General features: G+C 42.0%; 1 protein-coding gene across 1 annotated transcript; it reads right to left on the reverse strand.

Annotated features, from left to right (window-relative positions):
- Positions 1 to 9,127: 9,127 nt before the first annotated feature.
- Positions 9,128 to 23,012, reverse strand: PSMA8 (proteasome 20S subunit alpha 8). Its single transcript, XM_045003158.1, has 7 exons — positions 22,445 to 23,012; positions 16,939 to 17,065; positions 14,527 to 14,651; positions 13,488 to 13,610; positions 12,045 to 12,164; positions 11,882 to 11,944; positions 9,128 to 9,640 (listed from the first exon to the last, which is right to left on the reverse strand). Exons 1-7 carry the CDS (start codon positions 22,838 to 22,840, stop codon positions 9,551 to 9,553), a joined length of 1,044 nt encoding a protein of 347 aa, XP_044859093.1. The 5' UTR covers positions 22,841 to 23,012; the 3' UTR covers positions 9,128 to 9,550.
- Between the last annotated feature and the right edge of the window lie 3,338 nt (positions 23,013 to 26,350).

The raw sequence follows: 26,350 nt of genomic DNA on the forward strand, positions 1-26,350 counted from the left end.
ACTCCAAATGGCCATCAGCTGGTCATTCAGGAAATCCTGAAATTTTAAACATACTAGATCCCACTGCAATGCCTTCCCAGTCTCAGTGATTTTTAATACCATCCCTATCAGTAACTTCTGGGTCGTAGAACTAAGGGTGGAAATGACATGTAACTCACCAACTTCAGCGTATACTTGGGTTAGCTGAACTTCATAAATAAGGCTAGTGGCCCTTTCTAGTCGGCCCAATTTCTTATTATGTTCTTGGCCTTTGAAAAATAATTCAGATGACTGCAACACTATTGGCCCCAGCCCACAGGGATCTGGTCAATTCCCTTTCCTTCTATAGGAAATAACCCAGGCTCTTTGTTGTGCTAATCTAATGGCAGCCCCTTGTGAGCAATCTGGGTATGTAAAAGTGATCTGAAAACTGGATAAAGACAATACCATTTAAAATCCAATGAGGGAGGGCAAGACATACTAAAGGATTTATCCAAAACACAGGGCGCAGCCTGTAGAATAAACCCCAACATTCAATTAATACCACATTCCCAAGCAGGGGTCCCACAAGTTTGTTCCTGCCAGTGTATAATTCTTCGATTCTTCACCAGGGTCAGTTCTCAATGTCCTTTCTGGTCAGGAATTCCTGGACTTTGGCAGTGTCAGTGAAGTGAGTGTTTCTTCTAGAAAAGTTCAAAGGCACAGTTGGTCTGTCAGTGGACAAGGGAGAGGTTAGCTAGCACGTCACCTTGTCCTTTTTCCCTGCTGTCCAGAAGCACAGTTGAACTAGAAGAAAGAATAGGCTAATTATCAGTAGGAGAATTCTCCTGATGTGGAGGGGTCTTTTTGCAGTGAGAATCCTGGGTTCAGGCAGTCAGTCTTTGGCACTTCACAGCGGTGTTGGTAGTCAGCAGGATTCAATAAGGGCCTTTCCAGCATGGAGCCAAAGCAGTCTTTCATTGGTGGACCTGTACATTGATCCGGTCTCCAGGTTCCATGGAGTGGCAGGGCTGCTAGGGTCTTCGGGTAGTGCGTCTTTACCTGTGTAAAAAGGAAACCTAACACATTGCATTAGTGTCTGTGCAGATTTTACATCTGCTTGGGTATATTCAAGCCCCCCCCCTTTTCTGGTTGTTAAAACTTGGCTAACTGTGAACAGTGTCCTTGAACGAAGTCAGTGTATCTTTTTTTTGGACTGAGCTCGCTAATTAAAGTTTTTCTCAGTTAACTCGTTCTTTTTCCTTTTTCCCTTTTTGGCTTCCTTTTTTAACCTACAAAGGAAACTTTTACTTTTTATTTATACGCCTTTTGTTAACAATGAACACATACACATTGCTGTTATACAGTACATTAGTCTTATTATTTAATGTATGCCACATATACCCTTCTACTAAAATAACCTTATTACAGAGCTTTGGAACAACAAGCCAGGACAAGCACACCCACTTTGATGAGTTGATTCAATACAACCTCTAGTCCAATAGCTTCCCACCATCCCCAGTCCTCTGGCTAGAAATCTGAGGTAGCCAGAAGGATCCCATGTACAATATGGGGAGTGGGTTAACTTTTTATGTCCTTGCTTCCAAAGACTGTTAGTATGCAATTTGGCCAATGCAGTTTTTTTCTTTTACTTAAGAAAATACATAAGACTTTAGTATATCACATTTTTCTGATGTATCCAAACACTTTGTATTTTAAGTTGAACAAAACAAATATCTGCATTTCAATTCAAACCTTCTGCTTTATTTCAAACCAGACCATCCCATGAAAATATTAATCACAACAATTTGGCTACAAGACAAACACCACAAGACAGAACATAGAACACAAAACTTAATTTTTACTCTGCCAGTAAATCATGGTACGTTGAATGCTGTTTAGCTGGCATTAGTTTTCTTTGATTATCTGAAAGACAAAAACAAAGGTCTACCCCTTCTGGGCAGTCAATCATTGCTTAAAATATACAAATACCCTTGTTGATTTCAGGCAAAACAAGGGAATTACCCCATATTGTCTTATATGTGTTTCATAGACAGCCCAGATTTCAGTGGCCTCTACCTTATCAGTTAGATAATTTGCATTAATACAGATGCTTTCTGGTTTGCTTTTTACTTTTAACTCCTGCTTTTAAACACTGAAAGAAAACATCACCACTTATAGTGCCTTAGAGCCTAATAAATTTTCATTTACATAGCACTGTATACATTTTTTTAGCTAATTCAACAAAATTGTTCATAGCCAAATGATTGCAATCTAATAATTTCTTTGCCTGAATTTATTTACAAACATTTAAAAAAAAACACCAAGAACTTTTCTCTTTAGCATTTTTACAAAGTTCAACTACTATTCCCTCCAGCAACTACAGAGTTAACTCTTCACTCTCCTTCAAATCACTTGCTCTTTCCTTATATCACTTGCTTTGTCTTTCAACAGCCACTTACCAATTCAAATCGCCATTCCAAATATCCTCCTGAGTATTTGAAATCCCCATGCTTACACTCACTTACTTCTTCCTTCCACTAGACCCTCAAAAGTTTCCAACCTGTTCTCCAAGCTCTCTGTCTGTTGCCTGCCTGCCTGGGCCCGATCCTTTTTTTTTTTTTTTTTTTTGCGCTGAACCGTTTCTTTCATGGGTTTCTGCCCCCACCCTTCTGGTTTTTTTTTTTTTCCTAAAACATTTTATTCACAAGACGACCCGAGTCTTCCCTCGTGAGGCTTGCCACCTGGGCAAAACGCATGGCCCACTGGCGTTAACTATTTAATTGCCTCTTGTAGCAAACACACTGCTGTTACGGCATATGCTGAGCACGAATGGTTACATTTTAACAAGTCCCTGAAGGACTGGTACTTGCTTAGCCAGGGCTTCCTTTTCTAACTGGAAGTCCTGTCTCAAGGCCTGCAACTTGCCCTGGGCGCAGGTTTGAGTTGCTGCCTGGTTCATGATCTATGCTCTTAATTGCTTAATTCTAGTTATCAAATACACATTTTTTTCCTTTTCTCCAACTACTCTATTGCCCAGTCCTGCTACGACTGGGGGTAGATTCACCTGCCACCCTTCCTGGTCAACCAGGGTGGAGAGAGGAATGCTAAACCCTTCTCCAGTTCTCAGACTTACTGCAGCTGAGAATGGGCACACCTTTAATTATGCAATCCTCAACATATAACACCAACAGAACCAAATAAAACAAACATAAAACAACAAGGGTAAAACAAATAGATGGTGTAAATTCTACAGGGTTCCCCCATTCTCTATTGCTCACCAAACTGTGACAAATTTCTGTTACCAATTATCCCTCATGTCAGGTGATCAAACTGACACTGCAGGACGTTGCAGGAGGATAGAGAAAATACACCATATAACCAAATTTTAAAGCTTCATTAAAATGATAAAACAACAATGGAGAGTGTTGGGAACACTTCCACATCACTCAAAAAAAAATACGAATGCCCCATACTTACACATATCCAGACTGGCCACGTCTGTATACAACATTCAGAAAAGGGGAATAGGTGGATGGGAGATTATCCTGTATACAGCTTGTTCAGAATTTCCAACATGCTTCCGCTCTTGGGAAGGCTGTTCTTTTACACCCTGGAATCTCCTGCGGTGTCTCTTTCAGAGATTCTAGTCCAGGTCAGCTACCTCTGGCTTCTCCAGTGTCACCAAGCCACACCAGCACCGGCATCCGTCACAAAGTCAGACTGTTGGATCTCACCAAACAGTTAAGCTTTGCAAATGTAATCTCAGTTCTGTAACTTGTACTGCCTTTGGTTTGCTTGACCTTGAGCATAAAACAACTTTCTCTTTTTATCTCTGGGCGAAGCTGAGTTTTAAATTAACCCGTTTTTAGACAAATTGCTCACACTGTGTCAGAGGCTTTTCTTTGGTGATTAAAAGCTCCTCTGAGATACATGATCTTATTTAGATTAAAGGTACCTTTTAATGGGCATTGTTTAGATGGATCTTCACGCGTATAAAGATTCCAATTCTCTAAATACCTGCAGGTTTTAGAACCATAATGTACGTACATGTAATATGCTGGGGTACCCTAAGGGGGTGAGGTGGAATGTTTAGACTGTCCCTTACCCACACGGAAAAGAAGGGGGGGGAGAGAAGATGGGTTCACACGCTCCTAGACCCAGTTACAGTTTTGGCTTCCAGCATACCAATAGAACAAGAAACAAAAGTACCCCTACCAAAAAGAAAAGCCAGCCCTGGGGCTGCTCTAAGTCCCAGTAATTGTTCAGCACGGCCCACGGACTCGTGGAGTTAATGGAATTATTCATTAGCTGTGTCTGAACCTAGGTACCTTAACCAGAAAGCTTTTACCCACACACACCTTCCTATTTGTGGGTTCCTTTACCATTAGGGGCCCAAGGTCCCAACCCTCACTCTTCGGGGGCGTTAATCCTCAAACCCAGGAGGTAACGCACTTACCACGCCCGGAGTGGCCACGTCTGGCAGGTGGACTCCCCTCTTCTGGTACTGTCTTGCCTCCGTGTCGTTTGGAGTTCTCTATGGAGGGGGCGTAGCCGTCCCGGCCGATTGCGGCGACCCGGAGCTTGAGCAAACCAATAGCTCAAGGTGGCCACTCTCCTGAGCCGTCCTCGGCCGCCGGTCAGCGCCCCCAACAGGGAGAGAAGTCCCGGCGTGGAGTCGCCATTTGTTAGCCAAAAGGGCTCGTTTCCCCCTGGAGCTTACCTAATTACACCAAGGAGGCACGGAGACAGGAAGACAAGTACCACACCCTTTATTGATCGGTCAGCTGAGCGGGTGTTCCTCTCGGCTAGTGCCAGAGAAAGAGACACACCTTACATGGCCAGATGGGCTTACCTTTATACCCCGAAACAAACAACTTAGCCTACGTTTGTCTACGTCATTTGGTTGATCTATAGACCCTGTACATGTATCTATTAGGGGATAATTGGGTACGCAGGATACATATATCATTTTGTGGGGCCTACAAGATACATCTGTTGAGGATACATTTGTCATTCTGAAGGGGACACAAGATACATCCGTTGACCCTTTGTACTAGATACTTTGGATGCATACATGTGAACGCAGCTGCATACACTTGGGGAGCCAACATATACTTGGGGAGCCAAACAAAACTGATAAGCGAAATAGCTGACTTAGGTAGATACACGGCCTTCAGTCTAATGAGTTCTGTAAGCTTTCCAACACAGTTTGGACAAGCATAACATAACTTTGGTTTACTCAGGCCTAATACGGAAAGGCTTCATTAGCACTATGATTTTCCAACAATAGTAACAAAACCCATGACAACCAAATACACAACATTGTCCCTTGGACATTGCCTCTGTACCTTGGGGTCAACCTACCATTCTTTGGCCAGAAGGATTAATCCTCCATTAAATGTCTGATAAAATTTCAAAGACCCATATCTGAATGGACCAGGGTGAGAGGGTGTATGTGAAGCAGGTAGACATAGATGGGTGAAGCTGAGAGATGAGTAAGAGAGAGTTTTTGAAAGGAGGAAAAGAAAAAAAAGGAAGTAGAGAACACAAGGAAGTATGAGAAAGAGAAGTACCTGAAGATAGTGAAAGTAATGGAGGAAGTGACACTGACGACAATATAGCATGATTGGGGGGAGGGGGTTTGAGAGACAGTGAGAGAACTCCAGAAGGGAAAAACAAAAGAGATTTAGGAAGTTACATTAAAAAAAAAATCTGTGAAGAGTACACAATTGCATTATTCCATTACATTGCAAGGGGAGTAGGGGAACAGTTTTTCATCTTGGCTAGTCATTTAATCCTTGGTTTATGGGTACTGAATAACTATTTCAGTTATAATAAACAAGTTTAATTAGCCAATCTCCATTGACCAAGCTGAAAGAAATGCAAAAGTAATCCAGAATAGTAAAGAGTATGGAATCTGGATTCTTAAAATTATTTCCGTAATAATCTCAGGGGTTATAACGCTGGTAAGGAAATTATTTTAAGTAAGATTTTTAATCTGACAGTGACCCTTTTAAAACAGAGTTACATTTTATAATTTTAATTGAACACAGAAATTCTTTGTCAGAGTGAGAAACTTTTAATACTTGCCTTAAATGAGGGAGGCTTGGGAGGGCTGCTGACAATTTTATTCATTCACATAATTGCAACAATTGGAAACGTATTTGAGGAATCAATCTCACTAGTTAAATTAAAATTATATTCTCACAGAAAAAATTAAATGATCATGACTAGATTTATCAGCACTCCAAATGCATTAAAGTGGCAGCATAACTTCACACCAGAGAACTTGAGCTCTTCAGGATGAATTGCCAAAAGAGACAGCAAGCAGAGCAGTAAAAGTCAGGAAGGAAAAGGAGATACTATACAAACACAGAAAAAAAAACTAGGACTATTTAGTCTGGAAAAGAGAAGAGTGAGGGAAGAGATTAAACAATGAAGGTGTAGTTACAACCGTGAATGCAAATCATGTATTTACTGATTCAAATGGCCAATTGGGTGCATAACTGGCTATTCGTATACAACCTCAGTAATCACACTAGCATATTAGGTGTGCAGTTGTAGACGCATTTTTTGAAATTCATACCTGATGTCACAAATCCCCACCACCACCACCACCTATGTCTCCTCCTCCGTCCTCTTGTGCTAGCTGACCTTTTATATGGGTGGACTTCTCTTCTGAACATTCAGGCTTGTAGACATCAAACAGTATTTTAAATTTACACACTGTTGTGATTAATTTGAACAAGAGTGTTGTCAGGCTTAAAAAGAACAATAGTATTGTCAGTATTAGGCCTAAAACTTCCAGAAGCTTCCTAAAGCAAGCCTTGTAGAATTAGTTTTAAGAAGCAAGCTTTGCAAAAGGAAACAGACTTGTGGTCAAGACACTCTGCTACCAGTTACCACATTATGCTAACTCCTATAAAGTGAGATAAGTTGTACCCCCTCCCTGGGTCCAGCTTGTCTAACCCACATTGACTATATTTGGAATATTCGGATATTAGACAAACCACAATCGAGACAATGGGCTATATGGATAGAAGTTATCTCCTTGTGCATAACTTATCACATTAAAACAACAATTGGCTACAAGAAAATAAGTAAGCATGAATATACCGCCAACTCTAATCACATTAAAGATCTGGCCTAACCTGATTGGTTGACCAGTTTCAAAATACAGTGGTCAGGTAAGAATGTGTAGAGCCTCAGGTGTGCGTGTGTGCACATCTTGGTCTAGGATGTGGTTCCTTTTGACCATCTGACCCACACCCCCTAAACCGAGGAAACCTGAATCACATTGACTATCTGTACCTGGCCAGTGCAAAGAGCGGTCAACTAAAGGGTAACGTATTCTCAGTAGGGTAAGATTTTAAAGTAAAATAGTCTGGTTGCATGCAGTATAAGGTTACGGAGTAAAGAAGTCTGGGTTGCTCGAGCTGTTTTGATCACAAGTTGTACTGATACTATAATATTAAGAATGGTAGTGTCGGGATAATTTGATCTTAGATTATATTAATGCTGCCGTATTAGAAATAGTAGTAAAAATTTTATACTAGTGTTGTTTAGGAATAGTAGAAAGTTGTTCATCAACTGATAGTATCTTTCTTTGTACTTGTGGTTATTAAGGGTAGGAATAGAATTTATAAGGTTAATAGTTAACAAATAATAATAGCTTTGCATGTACTCGTGCCTGTCATCAGTAAAACTTGCCACTGTTAAGAATATGTTTTTATAGTAATAAGTAGCTAATGTATAATATTACCTGTACTTGTGTTTGTTTACAATTTATATTAATCCTTATTCAATGCTGGTCTTTAGTTTTTATTTTCCTATTCTGTCTGTGTTGCATTTATAGCTGTAAGTCATTAAAAGCCTGTCTTGAGGAATAATCAATAGTTTTAATTTCTTTATACGGACACCACTTAACCTCACTACATCTGTGTTGGGTGGTGTGTTGGGTGGTGATCACCCAGAGCCCCATTTGGGCCCTGGTGTGTGTCCCCTTCTTCCTATATCTCCGCAACTGTCTTCATAAATATCAGAATAAAAGAACAGCCATAATACAACAGAACTCTACATTAATATAAAATGTCTAAAAATACAAGAAGAATGCATGGTAAAAAGTATATTCTAAAGATCTTGCTAGAAAGTATTTAGTTACCAATAATCATCAGGAGCTTGATTTAGCCATGAGGTAAGACAGTGGATATATCTCAGGGCAGCTTGCTCATACCAGCAGAAAGCCTCCCTGGCAGGGGCGGCTCTACAAATTCGGCCGCCCCAAGCAGTCATGCCCGGGAGGCGCCCCCGAGCCGCGGGAGCAGGGGACCTCCCGCGGGCATGACTGCGGCAGGTCCGCCGGCCCAGCCTGCCGCCCCCCCGGGAAAGGGCCGCCCCAGGCGGGTGCTTGCCCCGCTGGGCTCTGGAGCCGGCCCTGCTCCCTGGAGGTATATCTGCAATTCTTGCTGCACCAGAGACCCATAACCAGCTAATGCAGCCCCTAAAGTGGCCCAGTGAGGTGGCAAGGTCATGGGATCATGAGGACCTAACTGGTTGGGGTTAGAGTGCAGGAGAAGAACCGGAATAGAATTGTTGGAGTAAGACAGGGGAGTAAGTAGAGAGAGAAACTGAGGGAGAGAAGGTAAAGGAGGGAAGAGAGGAAGAAAAATAATAAGGGTAAGGAGAGATAAGTTGGGCAACTGAAAGGTTGCAGTGGTAGGAGAGATTCAATTAAAAAAAATACTCCTGAGAAGGGGTGCAATGTTTAACTCTGCAACAAATATATTCTCAGTGGAGTACTAACATAATAGGCTTTGTATGCAGTGTAGTTGTTGCCATATCAATCCCAGGATATCAGGCAGACAAGGTAGGTGTGGTAATATCTTTTATTGGATCCACTTCTGTTGGAGAACAGAAGTGGGTCCAATAAATGATAGGCTTCATCAGTTAAGATTTTGAAAATTAAATGCAATACAAATGCATTAAGAAAAATACCATTCACTATCTTGTACAATCCACTAATAGGAGAAAGGTGTTTCTATCATTCAAAAAGTGGTGCAATTCAATGTGTTGTGCCATCTACGATAAAGACTAGCAGTGCAACATGCTTTGGAAAATGCAACACAATAAATTAAACGGTCAAAACATAAATCAGAACTTTATTGCATTCTTAATTTGCATTCCATATGTAACAGTAATAGTATGTAAACATAAACTTATCAAACTTGCAAAAAGTTACATAAGAAAAAATTGAACACTTGGAAACCTTTAATATCTTGTACAGAGATGTGCCAATAGTTTGGTGATAATCTGCTTACAGGAAGTTTGACAATGCCTTTTAATGCTGAATATGTAAACAATAAATAAATGGAGGAATGGTAAGGTGCAAATACCTGCCTGTTTGCACACCATAATAAATACAAGCACATTAGGACTAGCATATTTGTAATTGTAACAGGTTTCAGAAAACTAGAGTATTTGATAATGAAAGAGACAAGTTTATTCACCAGCTGTAAATATTGTGGTCAGCTAGCATTTGTTAAAACTTTGGAAACATTTTAATAAGCAGCAATCAGCATTTATCTGGGATTTAAATACTTTTCTTCTTTTTCTTTTCAGATTCTTCTTTTTCCTTCTCTATTTCTGCAACTTGTGATTCAATATCCTTTGCACTAAAAATCTGAAATGGAACATAGGACAAAGAATTGTATAAAGCGTAACTAATACGGATTCCATCTGCACTTTTTTAATCCATAGATTCAATTACATTTCACAGCTCCAAAATATACTCCTGATGTGTTGAAAAAAATGTTTCAAAAGCTCCCATCTGAGATACAAATTGACAGAACCAAATTTGTGTGAATTCTTTGAAGTCAAGACATGTGTTTATACAGATCTGCATTTATAAACCTGGCAGGTTAAGAGACTGCCAGGGATGATTATTTTCCTTATAAGTAAATTCACAGGCCAGATATTCTGAGATAGCTGTACCGTGAGCTACTCCGCTAACAACTTTAACTTCAACAGCAGAAGGTAATTTAGCATCTATACTGGCACAAACCTAGGCTTCTTCATTACGGACTGGCAATTCTGTCAAATTATGTGTGAGGGTTTCGTTTTATTGGGCTGTCCACTAGCAATTTAAATGAGTTTTGTGGACACTCACTCAGACTTCCAGCTGGAACCAAATACTAACAGGCTCTTACCAGAAATTAAAGGCGAATGGTTTATCTAATATCCCCCTTAGTTCTTTATAAATATGTTGTTACCCAAATCTTCAAATTGGTTACAAGTGTTAGAAATCCATATAAACATCATTGAAAGAAAATAGTGAATATAAGAATTAAAGCCAGGTTTATGGACTCGGGGGGGGAGGGGGGGAATGTCTATGAAAAGTGATGTTTTCCCATGATGCTCTACCACCCTGCTAACAGAAGAAAGAATACTAAGGGCCACTTTTATCCGTGGCAGAGATGGCCAAACTTACTGACCCTCCTAGCCACATGACAATCTTCAGAAGTTCAAGAGCCAGGGCGCAAAACTGCTGGGGCTCAGGGCTTTAGTCCTGTGTGAGGCACCTGATGGGGCACGGGGCTTCAGCCTTGCTCCTGCTGAAGCCCCAAGCCCTGGCAGGTGCACTTCACAGGGCTGAAGCCCCGAGACCCCCACACTGGGGAAAAGCCTATACTCCCATCACCCATAAGTGGAGAATGGGGGGACTTGAGGGGGCTCCGTGAGCCGCACTTTAACTGTAAAAGAGTCACACATGGCTCATGAGCCACAGTTTGGCCGCCCCAATCTATGAAGTACATGCCCTACTCTTTCAAAGGGTTAGGCAGTGTCCTCATTTCCCCTGCATTCCCAGAGGTAAATGTCCTGGGGAGCTCCTGCTGAGTTGATGCACCTTCACATCCCCTCCACTTCTCCAGGGCTTCATGCAATAAACCTGTCCTAACAGGGTGTCTTTCTTATCAGTCTATCTTTGATAAAGCACATATGTAATTTTGGCTAAACTTCTAGCCAGCTATCTTCTATCAACAATTCCTCATTCAATTCACCCTCAGTATGCAGAATTCACAATAGCAATGTATGAACATAAAGGTTTACTGAACTTGAGTCTACAGGATGTGGGTGTTACTGCAGGAAATGGTGATACATTGCTAAGGGTGTAATGATGAATGCAGATTGTAGAAGATGCGTTTATTTCAAGAGTGCACACACCACCATTTATCTTTATAAGTCAAAATCTTTTTACTATAATGCCAAGAATTTATTCTAGAGCTGGGCTTCTTTCATTTGGGACTGAGGACTAAATATCATATCTTACTAAAATTCCAGACAACTCAAACAGTTAAAATTGCTTAAAGAGATTACATACAGTTATCTATTATGGGGGTAATGTATGCAGAAGAATGGAGTTGTTTATTCCAAAAGAAGGGAAATACTCTATGGAAATCTTATTTTTTATTTGTCATGCCTGGAGTCTGTCTTTTCCACTGTAATAGCAGCTACAAAAGAAGTCACAAAATGTTTGCCAGAAATATTAAATTGCAAAAATGCTTCTTTAGAACTGTACAATAGCAAAATTTACTGAGTCTCGCCATGTAAACTACGTGAAAATGTCTCCCACACACAAGACAGAAAAGTATGTTTCGATATGCTTTCCCAGAACTGTTTCCTGCACTGAATTTTCCCAACACAGCTTCTTATAGTACAATATAAATTATCAGCAGTTACTATATAGCTCACAGCATCATCAATCTACAGAGACACAACAGAAGTCACATAATATTGTTTTACCAGATGTTAGGGACACTTTATACATCCAGTTGAAATGCACAGGTGTAAACTGGTATAATTTTTGTCAAAAGATTCTGCATAGGAATTATCGTTTTATCCTTATGTAATCAATAACTCATACCTGCAGTGGTTGGTTTCTCCTTATTATTGCAAGTTCAATGTTTTTTCCACCAGATTGCACAACCTAGTATACAACAAAAACATCATTACAAGTAAGTTTCAAAATAAAGAAAAACAAGCTTTTCTGAAAGCATTTATTGTATGCATTCTACTGGATTACATACTTCTAGCAAAGCTCTTATTGCTAATTTGATAGCTTCCTTGTCAGTTGCTATAGCTTCTTCTGTGTAATTCTTCTCCAAAAATTCACGCACAGTTTTAGCATTGCGGCCAATTACATTTGCCTGTAGAAGACACACAGTTATGCATCTCACCACGATGTACATTAATTTGTTTTATCTAATCAAACCCATTTGGTCTGCACACATTTCTCAGATGATACTGATTTGGCAATCCCCCACTATCATTATGTAACATGTGATTTGGGTTTTGCAATGTTGGCAGCAAAGACTTTATTTCACTGTTTCCATGTGGAACAGTGCAACATTTTCAAGATTTCCAGGCCTTTACGTTTTTAAGGAAAGATGACAAAAGAGCATAATAAACCTTGTTAATTTGAAGCACTTTGAAAACATCATTAGTGGTCCTAGGTCTTGTAATACCTGAGGACATGAAATATTAGAACAGTGGTTCTCAAGCTTTTTCACACCGGAACCCCCTTTTCCATAAATTGACCATGCTAGGACTTGCTTGCTGTAACAGGGTAGTCTCCCCATTTAAGGGCCTGGGGCCAGCAGTCCTGTGCAATTATCGGACCCATCTGAGAAGGGGCCAGGTGATGCCTATAAATGGAAACAGAAGGCTTGAAAAAATAGTAAGAAGCTGTTTTTGAGCAAAACGAGACAAATAAAATTTAAAATAAGGTAGTTTTTAATGACCTGTAACTCATAAGGTTGGACCCACTGTCTTTAAATCTCTCTCTTATGTTTTCTTTTGCTCTCATAGTAGATATGGTAATTTTCAGGCCATGGGAAAGTTTAAAAGGAGAGGCGGAGTTTGAAATAGGGCTCTATAATGGAATCTGGTTTCAACATTCACTATGGAGAGGTTATCTCCTCATAATCGGTGACAGCGTACACACAATCACCATGCAATATGTTTGCTGTTGTAAATATTTTAAATTTATTTTCTTATTTTTGCTGTGGGTTCACTAATTCTTTAACTATAAGGCTAAGGGTATATCTATACAGCAATTCAACACCCACAGCTAACTCAGTTCATCTGCCTGGGGACTGTAAAATTGCTGTGCAGATGTTTGGGCTTAGGATGGAGCCCAAGCTCTGGGACCCTGGCTGGGGGGAGAAGCCCAGAGTTCCGGCTCCAGCCTGAGCCCAAACACGTACGCAGCAATTTGTAGCCCTGCAACACAAGTCAGCTGACCTGGACCAACCATGGCTGGGCCACAGGTCTTTTATTCCAGTGTAAACGTACCCTAAATTAGCTTTGGTGCTCAAACAACTGTAACTAGCCTGCTGAAAGCATGGAACAGATTCTTTGGTTATGTGACTCCATAGTACAAAATGCAACATCAGACTTCATTGGGATACACTGCCTATGCAAATATTTGCACTAAGATAATACAATTTATGAATTAAGTTGGAGCTTACCTTCCAAGAATGATATGTACCAGATGGGTCTGTCTGATACAATCTGGGACTACCATCATCATCAAAGCCCACAATCAAGGCAGAAATACCAAAAGGTCTGCGTCCATTGCTCTGTGTATAGCGCTATGAACAAGATGTACAGTTTTCACATTTTTACCTTCATGGAATGTTATCAGTCTAGTACACATGAAACAGCATAAAACTGAAAAGGCTCTACACAGCAATTTGACCTATAACTGATTATTATTAACATACTATTGGGAGAATGCAATTCCTAAATATTCTGGGATTAAATTCTACTCTGTGTTATCCTTGCACAACCCTAGTGAAGTTGCACAAGAGTAACTGACAGCAGAATGTGGCTTTTAGTGAGAGATAAAGTACACTATGAAATATTCTCAACTAGGCCTAACCTAATTGTAGGAATTTAAAAATAAACATATTGCTTAAATATTTTTACATATGAAGCTATTGCAAACAGAGTGCAGGGTACTGTTATTAGCAGATTTCAACAGACATCTCCCCATAGATTTATGATTGATTACACTATTCCTAACTGTCCCACTAATATGAAGAAAGAAAGGACATTTTGAGATTAAGGATCTGCATCTATGTGTTACCTTAAATTCAGCTCTTCATACTATCTAGTACTGATCTGAAAAAAGCTTTTTAAAATTTGTTTAATCTATTTTTTGTTATACAATAATATATTTTCATTTCCAAATATGATTGGAAATGCATGAAAGGGACTACAGCACATGAGAGTAGAGCAGGAGCGATATTTGCAGGTGGTCCGTCGAACAGAAAAGCTGATAATGGAAACTATTTTCTTGTGGAAAATACTAGTATTTCTTTTAAACACTATATGCATTCTTAAAAGTCCAGTGACAGAAAATGTAACCAGGCTCCCATTTTTACTGGCAATCTGACACCTGGCTTCTATTTCTACTGCTGTGAAATAGAAGCAGCTTGGTTGCTTTTAAATAGTGTTATCTAAAGGCCCTTATAGAAAACTAACAACACTAAGTAAGATACTTACCTGCTTTAAAGATGCTATATAGCGTGTTATATATTCTACTGTGACTGGATCCTCAACAGTAAGTTTATGGCTTTGACACTCCACACGGGCTCTGTTAATTATTATTCTAGCATCAGCAGTCAGACCTACATAATCATAATTATCAAATATGTTACAACAACGTGAATATTCATTATCAAATAATACATGTATCATTTATGAAGAAATGTACTATTAAAATAAAGTATTTTCTTTAGTATCAAAAACCAATTTGCTCAAAACCTGACTAACAGAGACAGAAATACAGGATACAAATAGAACACAAGTTGTTCTAAGAAAATAGTGTTTAAAATAAACATTTTTGTAAGAAATGCACATTTCAGAACATGTACATTTTTAAGATTAAGGAATACGGATTTACTGAGCACTTGCATTAGCAGCAAAAACAAATCACTGTGCCTTAAAGGATATCGACAACTTGAAGTTTAGTGCATTTAAAAAGTGAGTTAAAAAGTAGTTTCTGGTACTACACCTGCCGTGAGCCTCTTTCCAAGTTTTGTGTTTTTACAAACATTACTTTTTTCCCCTCCCTCTTGCTTTGTGAAAGTCATTTTCCTCTGTCTGAGTCTGACTACAGAAGAGAAACTGACCATTCACAAAGTATGGCAAATTGCACAAAAGCAAACAAACTGAGAAGGAAAGAAAAAAAAATAAAGATGAAAAAACACTGTTCTCTACTTTGTTTAGTTATAATCATCTTCCATGTTGCCTGTAACAGTAGTAGGCAAGACATTTTTAGACAGAATCATAGAATATCAGGGTTGGAAGGGACCTCAGGAGGTCATCTAGTCCAACCCCCTGCTCAAAGCAGGACCACTCCCCAGACAGATTTTTACCCCAGTTCCCTAAATGGCCCCCTCAAGGGTTGAACTGACAATCCTGGGTTTAGCAGGCCAATGTTCAAACCACTGAGCTATCCCTCCCCCAAGCTTGATTTAAGTTGACTGTGTATCTTTAAATTATCAAGTGGGTCAAGTGACAACCAAAAAACTTATTTGTTACACCTTCTTCTAAAATAAAATACACCCTTATGTCCTCTTCAAACTGTCTTTCCACTCTAATCTCTCAAACCTCAATCCTGCAAACACAGTCAATGAGGGTACTTGTGTGCTTAATATTAAACACATGCACAAGTGTTACAGGATCTAATTACATTATACTTCTTTTCTCGTACAAAAAATGATGCAGCAAGGTGGGCACTAAAGAGCTGTTGAGGCAAATGGACATCTTAGGAAGTTCTTGCTGAATCTTCCATAAAAACCCTAGCAGTTTTATTAATTTATCACTTTTTACAACAGTAAGAGCTAGGGTGGGTAAATGACTAATTATGCTCTCTGCGTGTGTGTGTGTGTATGTACACGCATGCCCGTGCATGTGTTTTGAACATTTAAGGACTCCTAGCTGATCCTTTCCTTTTCCTTCTATTCTGCAGGTACAAGTCTCACCCCTGTTCAGACAGATCCATACATAATTAGCAGAGGCACTCAGGCCTAGCAGAAGCAGGCTGTAGAAGCTACAGTAGCCCTAAAATAAACAAGGGAAGGGAGAGCTGAAAGGAGCATCACCACAGCCCCAAAAGAGGAGTTCTAGGGGTCTCTCTATGGTCCCCTCTCTTTTCTCCCCCTGCAAGCAGTAATAAGGAGGGAATGGGAAACTGCAAACGCGTAAACAAACCGCTGAGGAGTTCTTCCCCCAACCTTTTCTGAAGGGGGATGTTTGTCTAAATGCCCCCCAAGCTACTCCTTGGGTGGGTGGGGACAGCAGGTGTTCACAAGTGCTCCTTCCCCCCAACACCAGTTGCCTGGGAGGGTATTTCTCTCCCTACCCTCAGAAAGTGATTCCAGGGGCAGACACAGTGAAGAAGAATGGGATAGGTGTGCTTTTTCAGTCCCATAATGTCTTTCCCATATTTGTGGGTTTTCCCCCAATATTACCCCAATTTCTTTTTCTGGGGATGGAGTCACAGGTATAGTGTTCTCTTCTCTCTTGGTCTGTTTAAGGCTATTGCAGCCAGTCTACAGGCAGCTTGCTGCTCCAACTGGCCCCATCACTGCTAATGATCTACATATCTACCTGAGCAAGAGGGAAAAAAAGGAAAGGATCAATCAAAAATCCCTAAATGTTCAGAATTTTCTAAAAGACCAAATTATTTCCCACCAGCCACAGAAAAGACCCCACTCCATTAGGCAGTGATTTCTGGTCACTACATTCAAACCTATGATGTAAAAGCAAAAGCCTTACCAGTCTCTTGAACTATCCTGACCACCTCAGTAATATTTTTTCTTAAATCCAGGAACAGGTCTTTAAAGGCCTCTTGCACAACATATATCTGCAATAAGATGCTCCATAGAGCAATAACTCTATAACCAATACCTGCAAAAGCCATGCAGACATGATCATCAAGTGCACAAATCTTTCTCACAGTTCTTTCTTCCTGAAGTTTGGCAACAGACTTTCTCTCTACCCCCAATACAACTATGTCCAGCCCTCGAATTCCAACCTGTTAAGTCATCATAAAAAAATAATTAAACTTTAGAAACAGAAATGTTTTCATCGTTAACAATATAATGAAGATATTATGGTACTTAGGGTAAGAATGACCCTTTACATTTAAGTCCCCAAGCTATGATAATGAAATTATGTATATGCCTAATTCTTTGCAGAATAAGAGCCTTAGACTGTTACAGTGTCCACAGTGATGGTACTCAGTAAGTCATAAACAATAATATTTGACCCTCTGCTAGAAATGAAAATGGTAAGGTGGCTATGCTGCCATACTGAGAAGCTGTGGATGTCTTATTTATTATTTGTATTGCAGTAGCACCTAGGAGTCCCAGTCACAGACTAGCATCTCACTGTAGTAGGTGCTGTACAATCCAAGAACAAAAAGACAATCACTGCCCAAAGAATTTACAGTCTAAGTATAAAACAAGTTACAAGAGGTGAATACAGTCAGACAGATAGAAGAGCAGAAGGAACCAGTGAGGTAATATTGGGCAGCATAATAGCCTGTGGTATCAGCATGCCAGCTGCCTAACTGATGTCAAGGTTTTTTTGTAGGCATCATGGCAAAGGAGAATTTTAAGGAGGGTTTTTTAAAAGGATAAAGATGTACTTTGTGGATGTTTACAGGAAGCTCCAACCACGTGTAAGGGGCAGAATGGGAGAGATGGGCAACAAAAACTGATATTATTGTAATAGCAGAGACAATTTTCAACATCTCAATAGTGTATGAGAACTTTGTTTCTATCTTTCTTTTATTTATTACTTGGTATTTTCTCCCCATTCTAATCAGAACTTATTCCCTGGATGACTGAATCACTGTCAGACTTCAAAGTGCTCTAAATACTCCTGAGGGCATTCTGCACCAAACAATTAAAAATTCTGCGTGCAATAATAAAAATAATAAATAAGAAAATAATAAAAATAAAATTGTGCAAGTTTTATTTGTCAATAAATAAATGCAGAGGCTCCAGCACAGCAGTGGGGAACACAGGCCACTGACTGCACGAAGGTGAGAGATTACTCTGCAGCCTCCACACTCCTCAACCCCGGGACACAGACTCAGTGGTGAGGCTGCACCCGAACCTGACACAGCACAAGGCCTGGGCCTGCCCCAGAAATACCCTAGGGTCCTGTCCCTTTGCACCTGGTGCAGGGCAGGCAGGCTCAACCAGGCAGGATCCAAGTGTGGAGGGGGCTCAGTGTAAGGGGATCCAGGTGTGGGGTGAGAGGATTCTCTGTGGACAATCTGGGTGCAGGCAGCTCAGTGGGGGGGGGGTCTAGGTGTGGGGGGATTTGCATGCACAGAGGTTCGTTGGGGTGGTTCCAGGTGCAGGGGCAATGGGACTCTGCAGGGACTTCCAGGTGAAAGTGGTTGGGGCTCAGCAGAGGGGTCTGGGTGTGGGGGTCTCAGCAGGGGAGTCCTGGTGCTGCGGGAGTGGGGCTTGGTGGGGTGGGGTCTGGGTGCAGCTAGTTGGGGGTCGGTAGGGTGGGGGTCTGAGTGCAGCTAGTTGGGGGTTGGTGGGGTAAGGGTCTGGACATGGGGGCTCAGGGAGGTGGGGCTCCTCAGAGTGGGGGGTTGAGTGCAGGGAGCTCAGTGGGGGGGTGGTCTGGGTGCAGGGATGGGGGTCCAGAGGCAGGGGGTCTGGGTGCAGGGGGCTCCAAATGCAGGGGTTGAAGTTCAATGGGTTGGGGCTCAGGTATGGAGGGCTAGGGAGGTTCTGGGTATGGAAGGTCCGGAGAGGGCTTTGGAGCGCAGCCCGGAGCTGGAGCGTGGAGCAGCTCTGGAGCAGCAGAGCTGCAGGTTTTTGCCTGGAGCTGGAGCGGAGCCAGAGCACAGCTCCAAAGCCCTGGGTCTGGATGGGGGAGCAGCCTGGGCGGATGGGGGAGCAGCTCCCTGTACAGTGATCCCTCCACCCACAGCTGAGGAGCAATGGGGGCAGGAAGCAGGGGAGGATGCTGAACTTCCTGCAGCTGGGAGAGGCTTCTGGGGGTGGGTCTGACACAGCCTCAGCCACTTCTTGCAGGGGAAGAGGAAATCCCCTTCTCTACTGCTTCCAACCCGGCCAGGACTAGCAGATGATCCCGGCTCAGGGTAGGAGCCATTAGCTGGGGTGTCTGCAGCCCTGTGGTGATTTACCGATCTGATGGCTGCTCTGGGTGCCTGAAATGATATACCCGAGCAGCTAGGGAGTGGAGTGTGACTGCTCTTGCAGCTTCCCTTTGCTTCCCTTTCAGAAAATCACTTTTCTGCGGGAAAGCAAAGATATCTGCGGGGAAATGAATTCTGCACATGCGCAGTGGTGCAGAATTCCCCCAGGAGTATCTAAAGGTGAAAATGAATTGAAGATACAGTAGGGTGTGCAGAGGAACAGAGTTTAGGAGCTGCTAGGTCCCAAGACAGAATCAGATTGCTCACAGACTCCTCCAAGACAGAGCTTCCAAAAAACAGTACCACTACCTCGGCAGGGGAGGACAAACAAACAGAAGGAATACTCTCTCCTCCAAAAAAAAAAAAAAAAAGGAAGGAGGTGGGGTGGTGAAAGGCAAGCAGAAATCATGGAAATGCCTCAATCCCAGAAGGAAGCTCCCATCTCCCACTGGCACCTAAGAAAAGCACCTCAGAGTGCAAAGTACCCCAAACCTCATGACCCTTACGTTACACAACTTACTAACTAGTGACAAGCATTCCAATATCATCCCCCTATCACTTTCCCAAAACTAAACCTTTACTGTATTCTAACCAATGATAAGCTTCCCCTGACATTTTGTGTTACCCTTAGACACAAATATAGGTCAACTTCATGTGAGGTAAAAGGTCACAATATCAAATGTAGGAAACATTACACAAATATGAAGATATAAGCTGGAGTTTTAGAATGTTTAGGAAAGATATACCCAGTGGTCTCATACCTTCACTGCATCTTAAAAATGCCTATCCTTTAAAAGGTGACAGTATGTCCATCAATTCTATTTGTTGCAGCTTCCCAAGACATTTTAATTAGTCCGGGAGTTTTCTATAGATGATTTCTTATGACATTTCCATCTTCTCCACATTACGCCTTTTATTCTTGATTTTAAGGTCCCATTCCTGCAAATTATTCTATGCAAGCAGACCTCTGCATCCATGTCAGTGAGGTCTACTTGTGCACAACTTCTTGCAGGATTAAGGACTGCGTGTGTGTGCGTGTGCGTGCAATTTTCTAAACATTGGGAGATAAAAAAGGATTCTATTTTGATATAGATGTTTGGGTCACAAAAAGGTTTTCCTCTACAAATCTAAAAAATTATTAAAGTGCAGTTATGATAAAAAAATGATTACATTAAAGGTCATCTTCTTCAGTTATATCTATTTACATTATTTATAAAAATACTACTTTTTTTACTCCTGCTAGCACAGCTGAGTCATTATAGGTGTGCAAGTAACCTGGGAATGATCCCACCTTGCCATCCACATCAACAAAATTACTAATCAAGCTCTAATTGTAGAATTTTTATACTGGTGATAATATGATACCCAGAAAGAACCCAACTTGACTTTCAGACTAAACTTCCAGAGCTGGCAATAAGAAAAATAATTGTTTTACTTGTAAGCTGAGCTAATACTAGATGGAAGTGCACGAGAGACAGAATTACAGAATGTCACAATGGTAGTTTTACAGAATAACTGTTCAGAGTAGAACCATACTTTAAATTTTCTTATAGAACGGATCTAAACATGGGGTTAGCAGAAAAAATTGCAGTTTCTTTAAACAAAGTACACACTAAAATCAGCCCACTTATTTTTTTCCACGTTTTTTAACTAACTTTTTTTGTACGGTGGTTAAAATGTGTGACGTGGTTCTACAACGTAGCCTTATTACACCTTAATACACACGTGCAACCTGAAAACTACAAGTTCTAATATGCAATTTTCTATCTTGACGCAAGTGGCAACAGGTCAGATTGTACATAGTGAAGGTCTATTTGGGAGTATGCCATAGGATGGCTGTCTCTTTTAGAGCTTGACTTCTCTGTGACCTTTCTGCATGACCACATCTAGCCCTGTAAGGCCTGGTCGGGGGGGGGGGACAGAACGAAGGGGAATCGATCTAAGATGCACAACTTCAGCTACGAGAATAGCGTAGCTGAAGTCGACATATCTTAGATCGACTTAGACTGACTTACTTCACGTCCTCGTGACGCAGGATTGACGGCCACCGCTCCCCCGTCGACTCCGCTTCCACCTCTCGCCCTAGTGGAGTTCCGGAGTCAATGGGGAGCACATTCAGGGATTGATGTATCGCGTCTAGACGAGACACGATACATCGATCCCCGATAGATCGATCACTACCCGCAGATCCAGCAGGTAGTGTAGACATACTCTAAGTGTGTAAGCAGTTCCTTCTAGGCAGTCATGAACTAGGCAAGGAGTCACCTATTCTGTGAGTGGGATACCTGAATCAATATTTTCTTGTCATTACCTAAGCCTGCATCTCCTGTATGTCTATATGCTCAATACCAAAACACAGATCAAGCTAGAGGATAGCGTGCTACAACCAATCAACCCTGCAGGCCACACCTTTGCGTATTACAGACAACCCAGCTGTCTGCTCTGCTTTATGCATATTTGGAATGCCACTTGGGCTTCTGGCAAATTGCTCACATGGGTCCCACAGCTAGGCAGTTTGGGCATCTCCTAGTTTACTACACCTGTAGAGGCACTTTCCTTCATTTTTTAGTGGGGGTCGGTGCTGTGACGTTACTGGCTTCTATTAAAAAGCTCTCCCTTTCTGTAGCAAACCAACCAGGGCTGGTATCATGAGCTCTGGGGAAAATCTGATGGAGAGAGGCCTTTGCTGTTTGTTTTTTTAAAATGGCACAAAACTCCTGAAGGTAAATGTCACTTTGAAACACACCAAAACAATATCCTCCATCCCAAGCAGGGATGGTGAGACTTAATACCCAAAGCCAGGAGGGAGCCTCCAGTTCCTTTCTCCTCAGGATTTGGGGCAGTCTCTTGGTATGTACTTGGGGCAATTGGTCACACCAATGTGTCGTGTCATTCCAATGGGCATACAAAACCATAACTCCCCCTGAGTCTCTCCCTCTGCTGGCCCCTGGAAGAGTCTCCTCTATCCCAGCTCCTCTGAGGGAGTGTCTCCTTATCCCAGCCCCGCATGGAGGGGTCTCTTTGGGGGAGGAGAGTCTCTCTTTTCTCCAGCCCCTCCCCATGGGGGTGTCTCCCTATCACACCCCGAGGAGATGGGGAGCCTCCTTTCCTTCCCCTCCCTCCGGGGGCCGGTCAGTGCCAGGGACTGTCTCTTCCCTGCTGGAAGGCGCAGGGGAGGCAGGGCGGGCGTTGCCGGGGGGGACCGGCTGCACAGGGCGCACTCACAGCCGTGGAGCCCTTCTTCACGGCCTCCTGGGCGTACTCCACTTGGAAGAGGTGCCCGTCCGGGGAGAACACGGTGATGGCGCGGTCATAGCGGGCAGCCATGCTCCTCCTGCGGCGCGCTGGGGACGCCCCGGCCGCAGCTCCCGCTCCGGCTCCGCGCACCTGCTGCTGCGGGCGAGGGACCCCTCCCTGCCTGCCGGGCTGGCTGGCTGCTGTTCCGGAGCCGGCCGGCAGGCGGCTGCCTAGGGAGCGCGCCAGCCGCCGGGAGAGCGCTCCTCGCCCACAGGCCTGGATCGCCCAGAGCCCCCAGGCATTCGGGGCTGCACAAACCAGCCCAGCAAACGCTGGTGGGGGGGAGACTAGAAACGAGTGTCGCCTCGTTACAAGTGGACGCATGTAGTCATGGGACAAAAGCTGCTGGGGAGCTAGAGGCTGCAGGGTTGTTGGAGTGCGGCTGGCCCCAGGAGAGCAGAGAGCCAGGGAACAGCTTTGATTGGTCACCCCAGGAAGAACCCTGGGCACCCTGAAGGCTTGGCTTGCTCTCCAGCCAGAGGGCCAATGCTGAAAGCTATCACCTGACCAACTTCGGCTCCTCATTAGAGTGATATTCAGCAGCTGTTCTGTGCCTTTTTAACTCTAGAGTTTCCCTCCCCACTAAAAAAGTCTATTCCTCTGTAGTCCCATGGAGTTAAGAAATGTATCCACAGTTCCCCACTGCAATGCTCCTGTCAGTAGCGTTCCCATATGCACAAGTACCATATACAAGCAAACACCTCCTCCCACCATTCCCAAAACATACTGTCACTACCCCAGTCCTCCAGCTGGAACTGCAGAGTCAGAGCCCCATGCCCACAGGGAACCTTGTTTTTCCAGTTGTAGGAATGAGGCCAATATTTGCATTTTGCATTAACACTTTGATAGTGTTACTTGAAAATCTGCAAACAAGGGTACCAGACTGGGACTCAGGAGACTTTGGTTCAATTCCTGTGTCTCCCACTGGCCTGCTTGGTGACCTTCAACAGGTCACTTCACTTCTCGGTGCCTCGATTTCTCCACCTGTGAAATGGGGATAATGATACTGACCTATCTTGTAAAGCACTTTGAGATCTAAAGATAAAAAGTGCTACATTATTATTTTAAAGGAGACATTGCTTGAAAAGAAAAAAATATTTAAAGAAATACAGCTTGTTTGTGTATGGCATCTTTTAGAAAGCACACCATTTCACCTGCTTGCATATTAGAAGTACTTGTGCAGTTCAGGACGGAAACTTGGGCCAGAGAAAGGAAAAGAGAATTTTGTAAATATTCTAGCTATTTTTACTAACTTTGGCCCTGATCCTGCAAACACTTATGCCTGAGCTTAACTTCAGTACCATTGAAAACAGGACTACAGCTAGCAGTAAAGTTAAGCACAGGCATAAGTGCTTGCATTTTCAGAATCTTTGACTTCAGTCCTACAATGAATCCTGTGCCCTGGTGGAGTCCCGTTGACTTAAATTACTTCATCCTCATGCCATCTCATCACTTGCTGGATTGGACCAAATGGGCAGGGTATCACAGGCTAGGTCAAGGACAAGGGGCACAGCACTGATTTTGATGGGATATGATTATGCTACATAAGTCTTTTTTGGTTCCTTTTTAAAGCTTGTTACATGTTAATATATTGCACTTCTAGATTCAGGTTGAGAGTGAACCTTTGGATATTGTGTATAGGGAGGGCTGAGAAGGAAAGGATCCCTGTTATAATCCTTCATAAACTCCCCTATTTTCAGTCACTTATGACTAATTATAACATTTTATACCCTAATTATGCAATTTTATCCATCTGTGCAGATCTGATTGCAGGATCAGATTCATAATAATTAATACTGAGACTGTTTTATAAATAAATAATGAAAATGGGAAATAAAGTGATCTACGGACTTCTAAAGTGGAAAATAATAAATGTACGTTCAGCATTTCAAGATTTTAGTTACAGAGCAGGATTTTCTAAAGTGCTTTCAAGAACAGTAATACTCAAAGCATATCTGCAGAATTATGAATACTGTATATTGTTTCTTTTCTTTTCTATGCTTTTTTTTGTCACCAAGGCACTATATAAGAGAAATGGCACCATGATTATTAATGCTGACAAAACCAACTCTGCAATCTATTTTTGGTCAAACATAGCTATGTATTCTTTGTTTTTGTGTTTCATTGTACCATTTATTACTGGTCATTTATTATCAAATGAAATAGATGTATTGAAGATCCTCTCCTAAAAATAATATACGGTGATTCTGAGATTGTAGTGTATAAATAAAGTAAGTTCCATAACCAAAGAGCACAGTGTGAAAATACCCGTAATACTATACAGCTCTTATTATCCTTCTGAGATGAAAATAAAAGTAATAAAAAGAGAATATAAATAAATAAAGTGGATTGAAGAGTAGAAAACCAAAAGGTAAAACAAATAGGATAGAGTTAAACCATGAAAGCAGCCTCAGACTGGGAGGTAAGAATTTCCAGGATAAAGAGAGAAGAGGGATCTGCAAGGATGGTGTGGACAGTGGGAGCTCATGCTCTATCCAATCATCACCACACCATCAGGGGTGTGGGGGACAATCTTTTTTTCCCTCAGATAAGGGGGTTGGAAGTGTCACTGCAGCTGCTTCATGTTGTGATGCTTTGGTGCCTCAAAGGTAGGCCTCATACATTGCCCTCCTATCATTTGCTACCTCTAGTGTTTGAATTTGGTATGCTAACATGCTATGCATTATGAGGCATCTCAGATCATGCCTCATAATGCATAACACAATAACATGCTAAATTCAAACACAAGAAACAACAGAGGGCCTATGCCCTCCTGACCCCATGCTTCTTCAGTGGTCATGCTGCTCCCCCAAGATACAGTAACTCCTCACTTAACATGGTAGTTATGTTCCTGAAAAATGCGACTTTAAGCGAAACCATGTTAAGCGAATCCAATTTCCCCATAAGAATTAATGTAAATGAGGGGGTTAAACAAACAATTTAATACTGGTACACATTGATGTATGAAGCTTGGTTGAGGTGGAGGAGTCAGAGGGTGGGATATTTCCCTTACTGCTAAATGATGAACTAGCAATTGGCTGAGCCCTCAAGGGTTAACTCTCTCACTCTACAAGGCAGCAGGAATGGAAGGAGATATTGGCATTTCCCCTTTAAGTACACTACCTTGTTAATTAGATCAGCTTGCTGAGACCTCAGCTGCTGCAAGCTCCTTCTTTCCTGAGTCCTGGTGTGTCCACCTGCTCTATGGACCGGGCTGGCTCCAGGCACCAGGAAGCATGTGCCTGGGGCAGCATTCCATGGGAGATTTCCCTGTAAGCCAGTACAAACCTGCAAAGCTTTGTGAATTCTTAATTTTTACCAGTACTCATAGGATCATAAGAAATGAGCTGTGCTCCCTTTCTGAATCTTGATCATAGTGTTTTTGGTGATGGTGATACTCAGTTTTAGTGTGAGTTGCAGATGCTCTGCATTCAGGATCAGGACCTCTGACAGAAAATTTATATTTGATATCATTCTGACTCCATCTTGCTGCTGCATATTGCTGATGAGTGTTGGCAAAGCAGGAATCACGTCCTGTGGTAATTCAAAGTTTGTTCCTCTCTCATTAATGGTGGTGATTCTTCAGAAGGCCAATGATAGCTTATAAAGGGGAAAGGGTGCCTGGAGCCATTTCTGCAGGAAAGGCTTCTCTGTGACAGCGTTATTGTTTTTCAAAGGAGGAAGCAAGTCACCAAGACCTTGCTACAGCAGTACTTGGGAGCAGATGCCATCCCATGTGTACCTTTTCTGATTTGCTGTATTGACACACAGAAGTGAAAAAGTCACTGCACTGTAATACTTTGCCTTACTTGTCCTGAAAGAAAATGTTAACCT

The sequence above is a fragment of the Mauremys mutica genome, chromosome 2 (assembly GCF_020497125.1).
Source record: "Mauremys mutica isolate MM-2020 ecotype Southern chromosome 2, ASM2049712v1, whole genome shotgun sequence".
NCBI classification, from domain to species: domain Eukaryota; kingdom Metazoa; phylum Chordata; order Testudines; family Geoemydidae; genus Mauremys; species Mauremys mutica.

Excerpts from the sequence above, each read along its gene's own strand:
- PSMA8 (XM_045003158.1), bottom strand. The coding sequence starts at position 22,840 with ATGCGTCCACTTGTAACGAGGCGACACTCGTTTCTAGTCTCCCCCCCA. Across the intron at positions 11,945-12,044 it reads CAATAAGAGCTTTGCTAGAA|GTTGTGCAATCTGGTGGAAA; the intron begins GTATGTAATCCA and ends GTTGTATACTAG. Across the intron at positions 9,641-11,881 it reads GGAGAAACCAACCACTGCAG|ATTTTTAGTGCAAAGGATAT; the intron begins GTATGAGTTATT and ends GTTCCATTTCAG.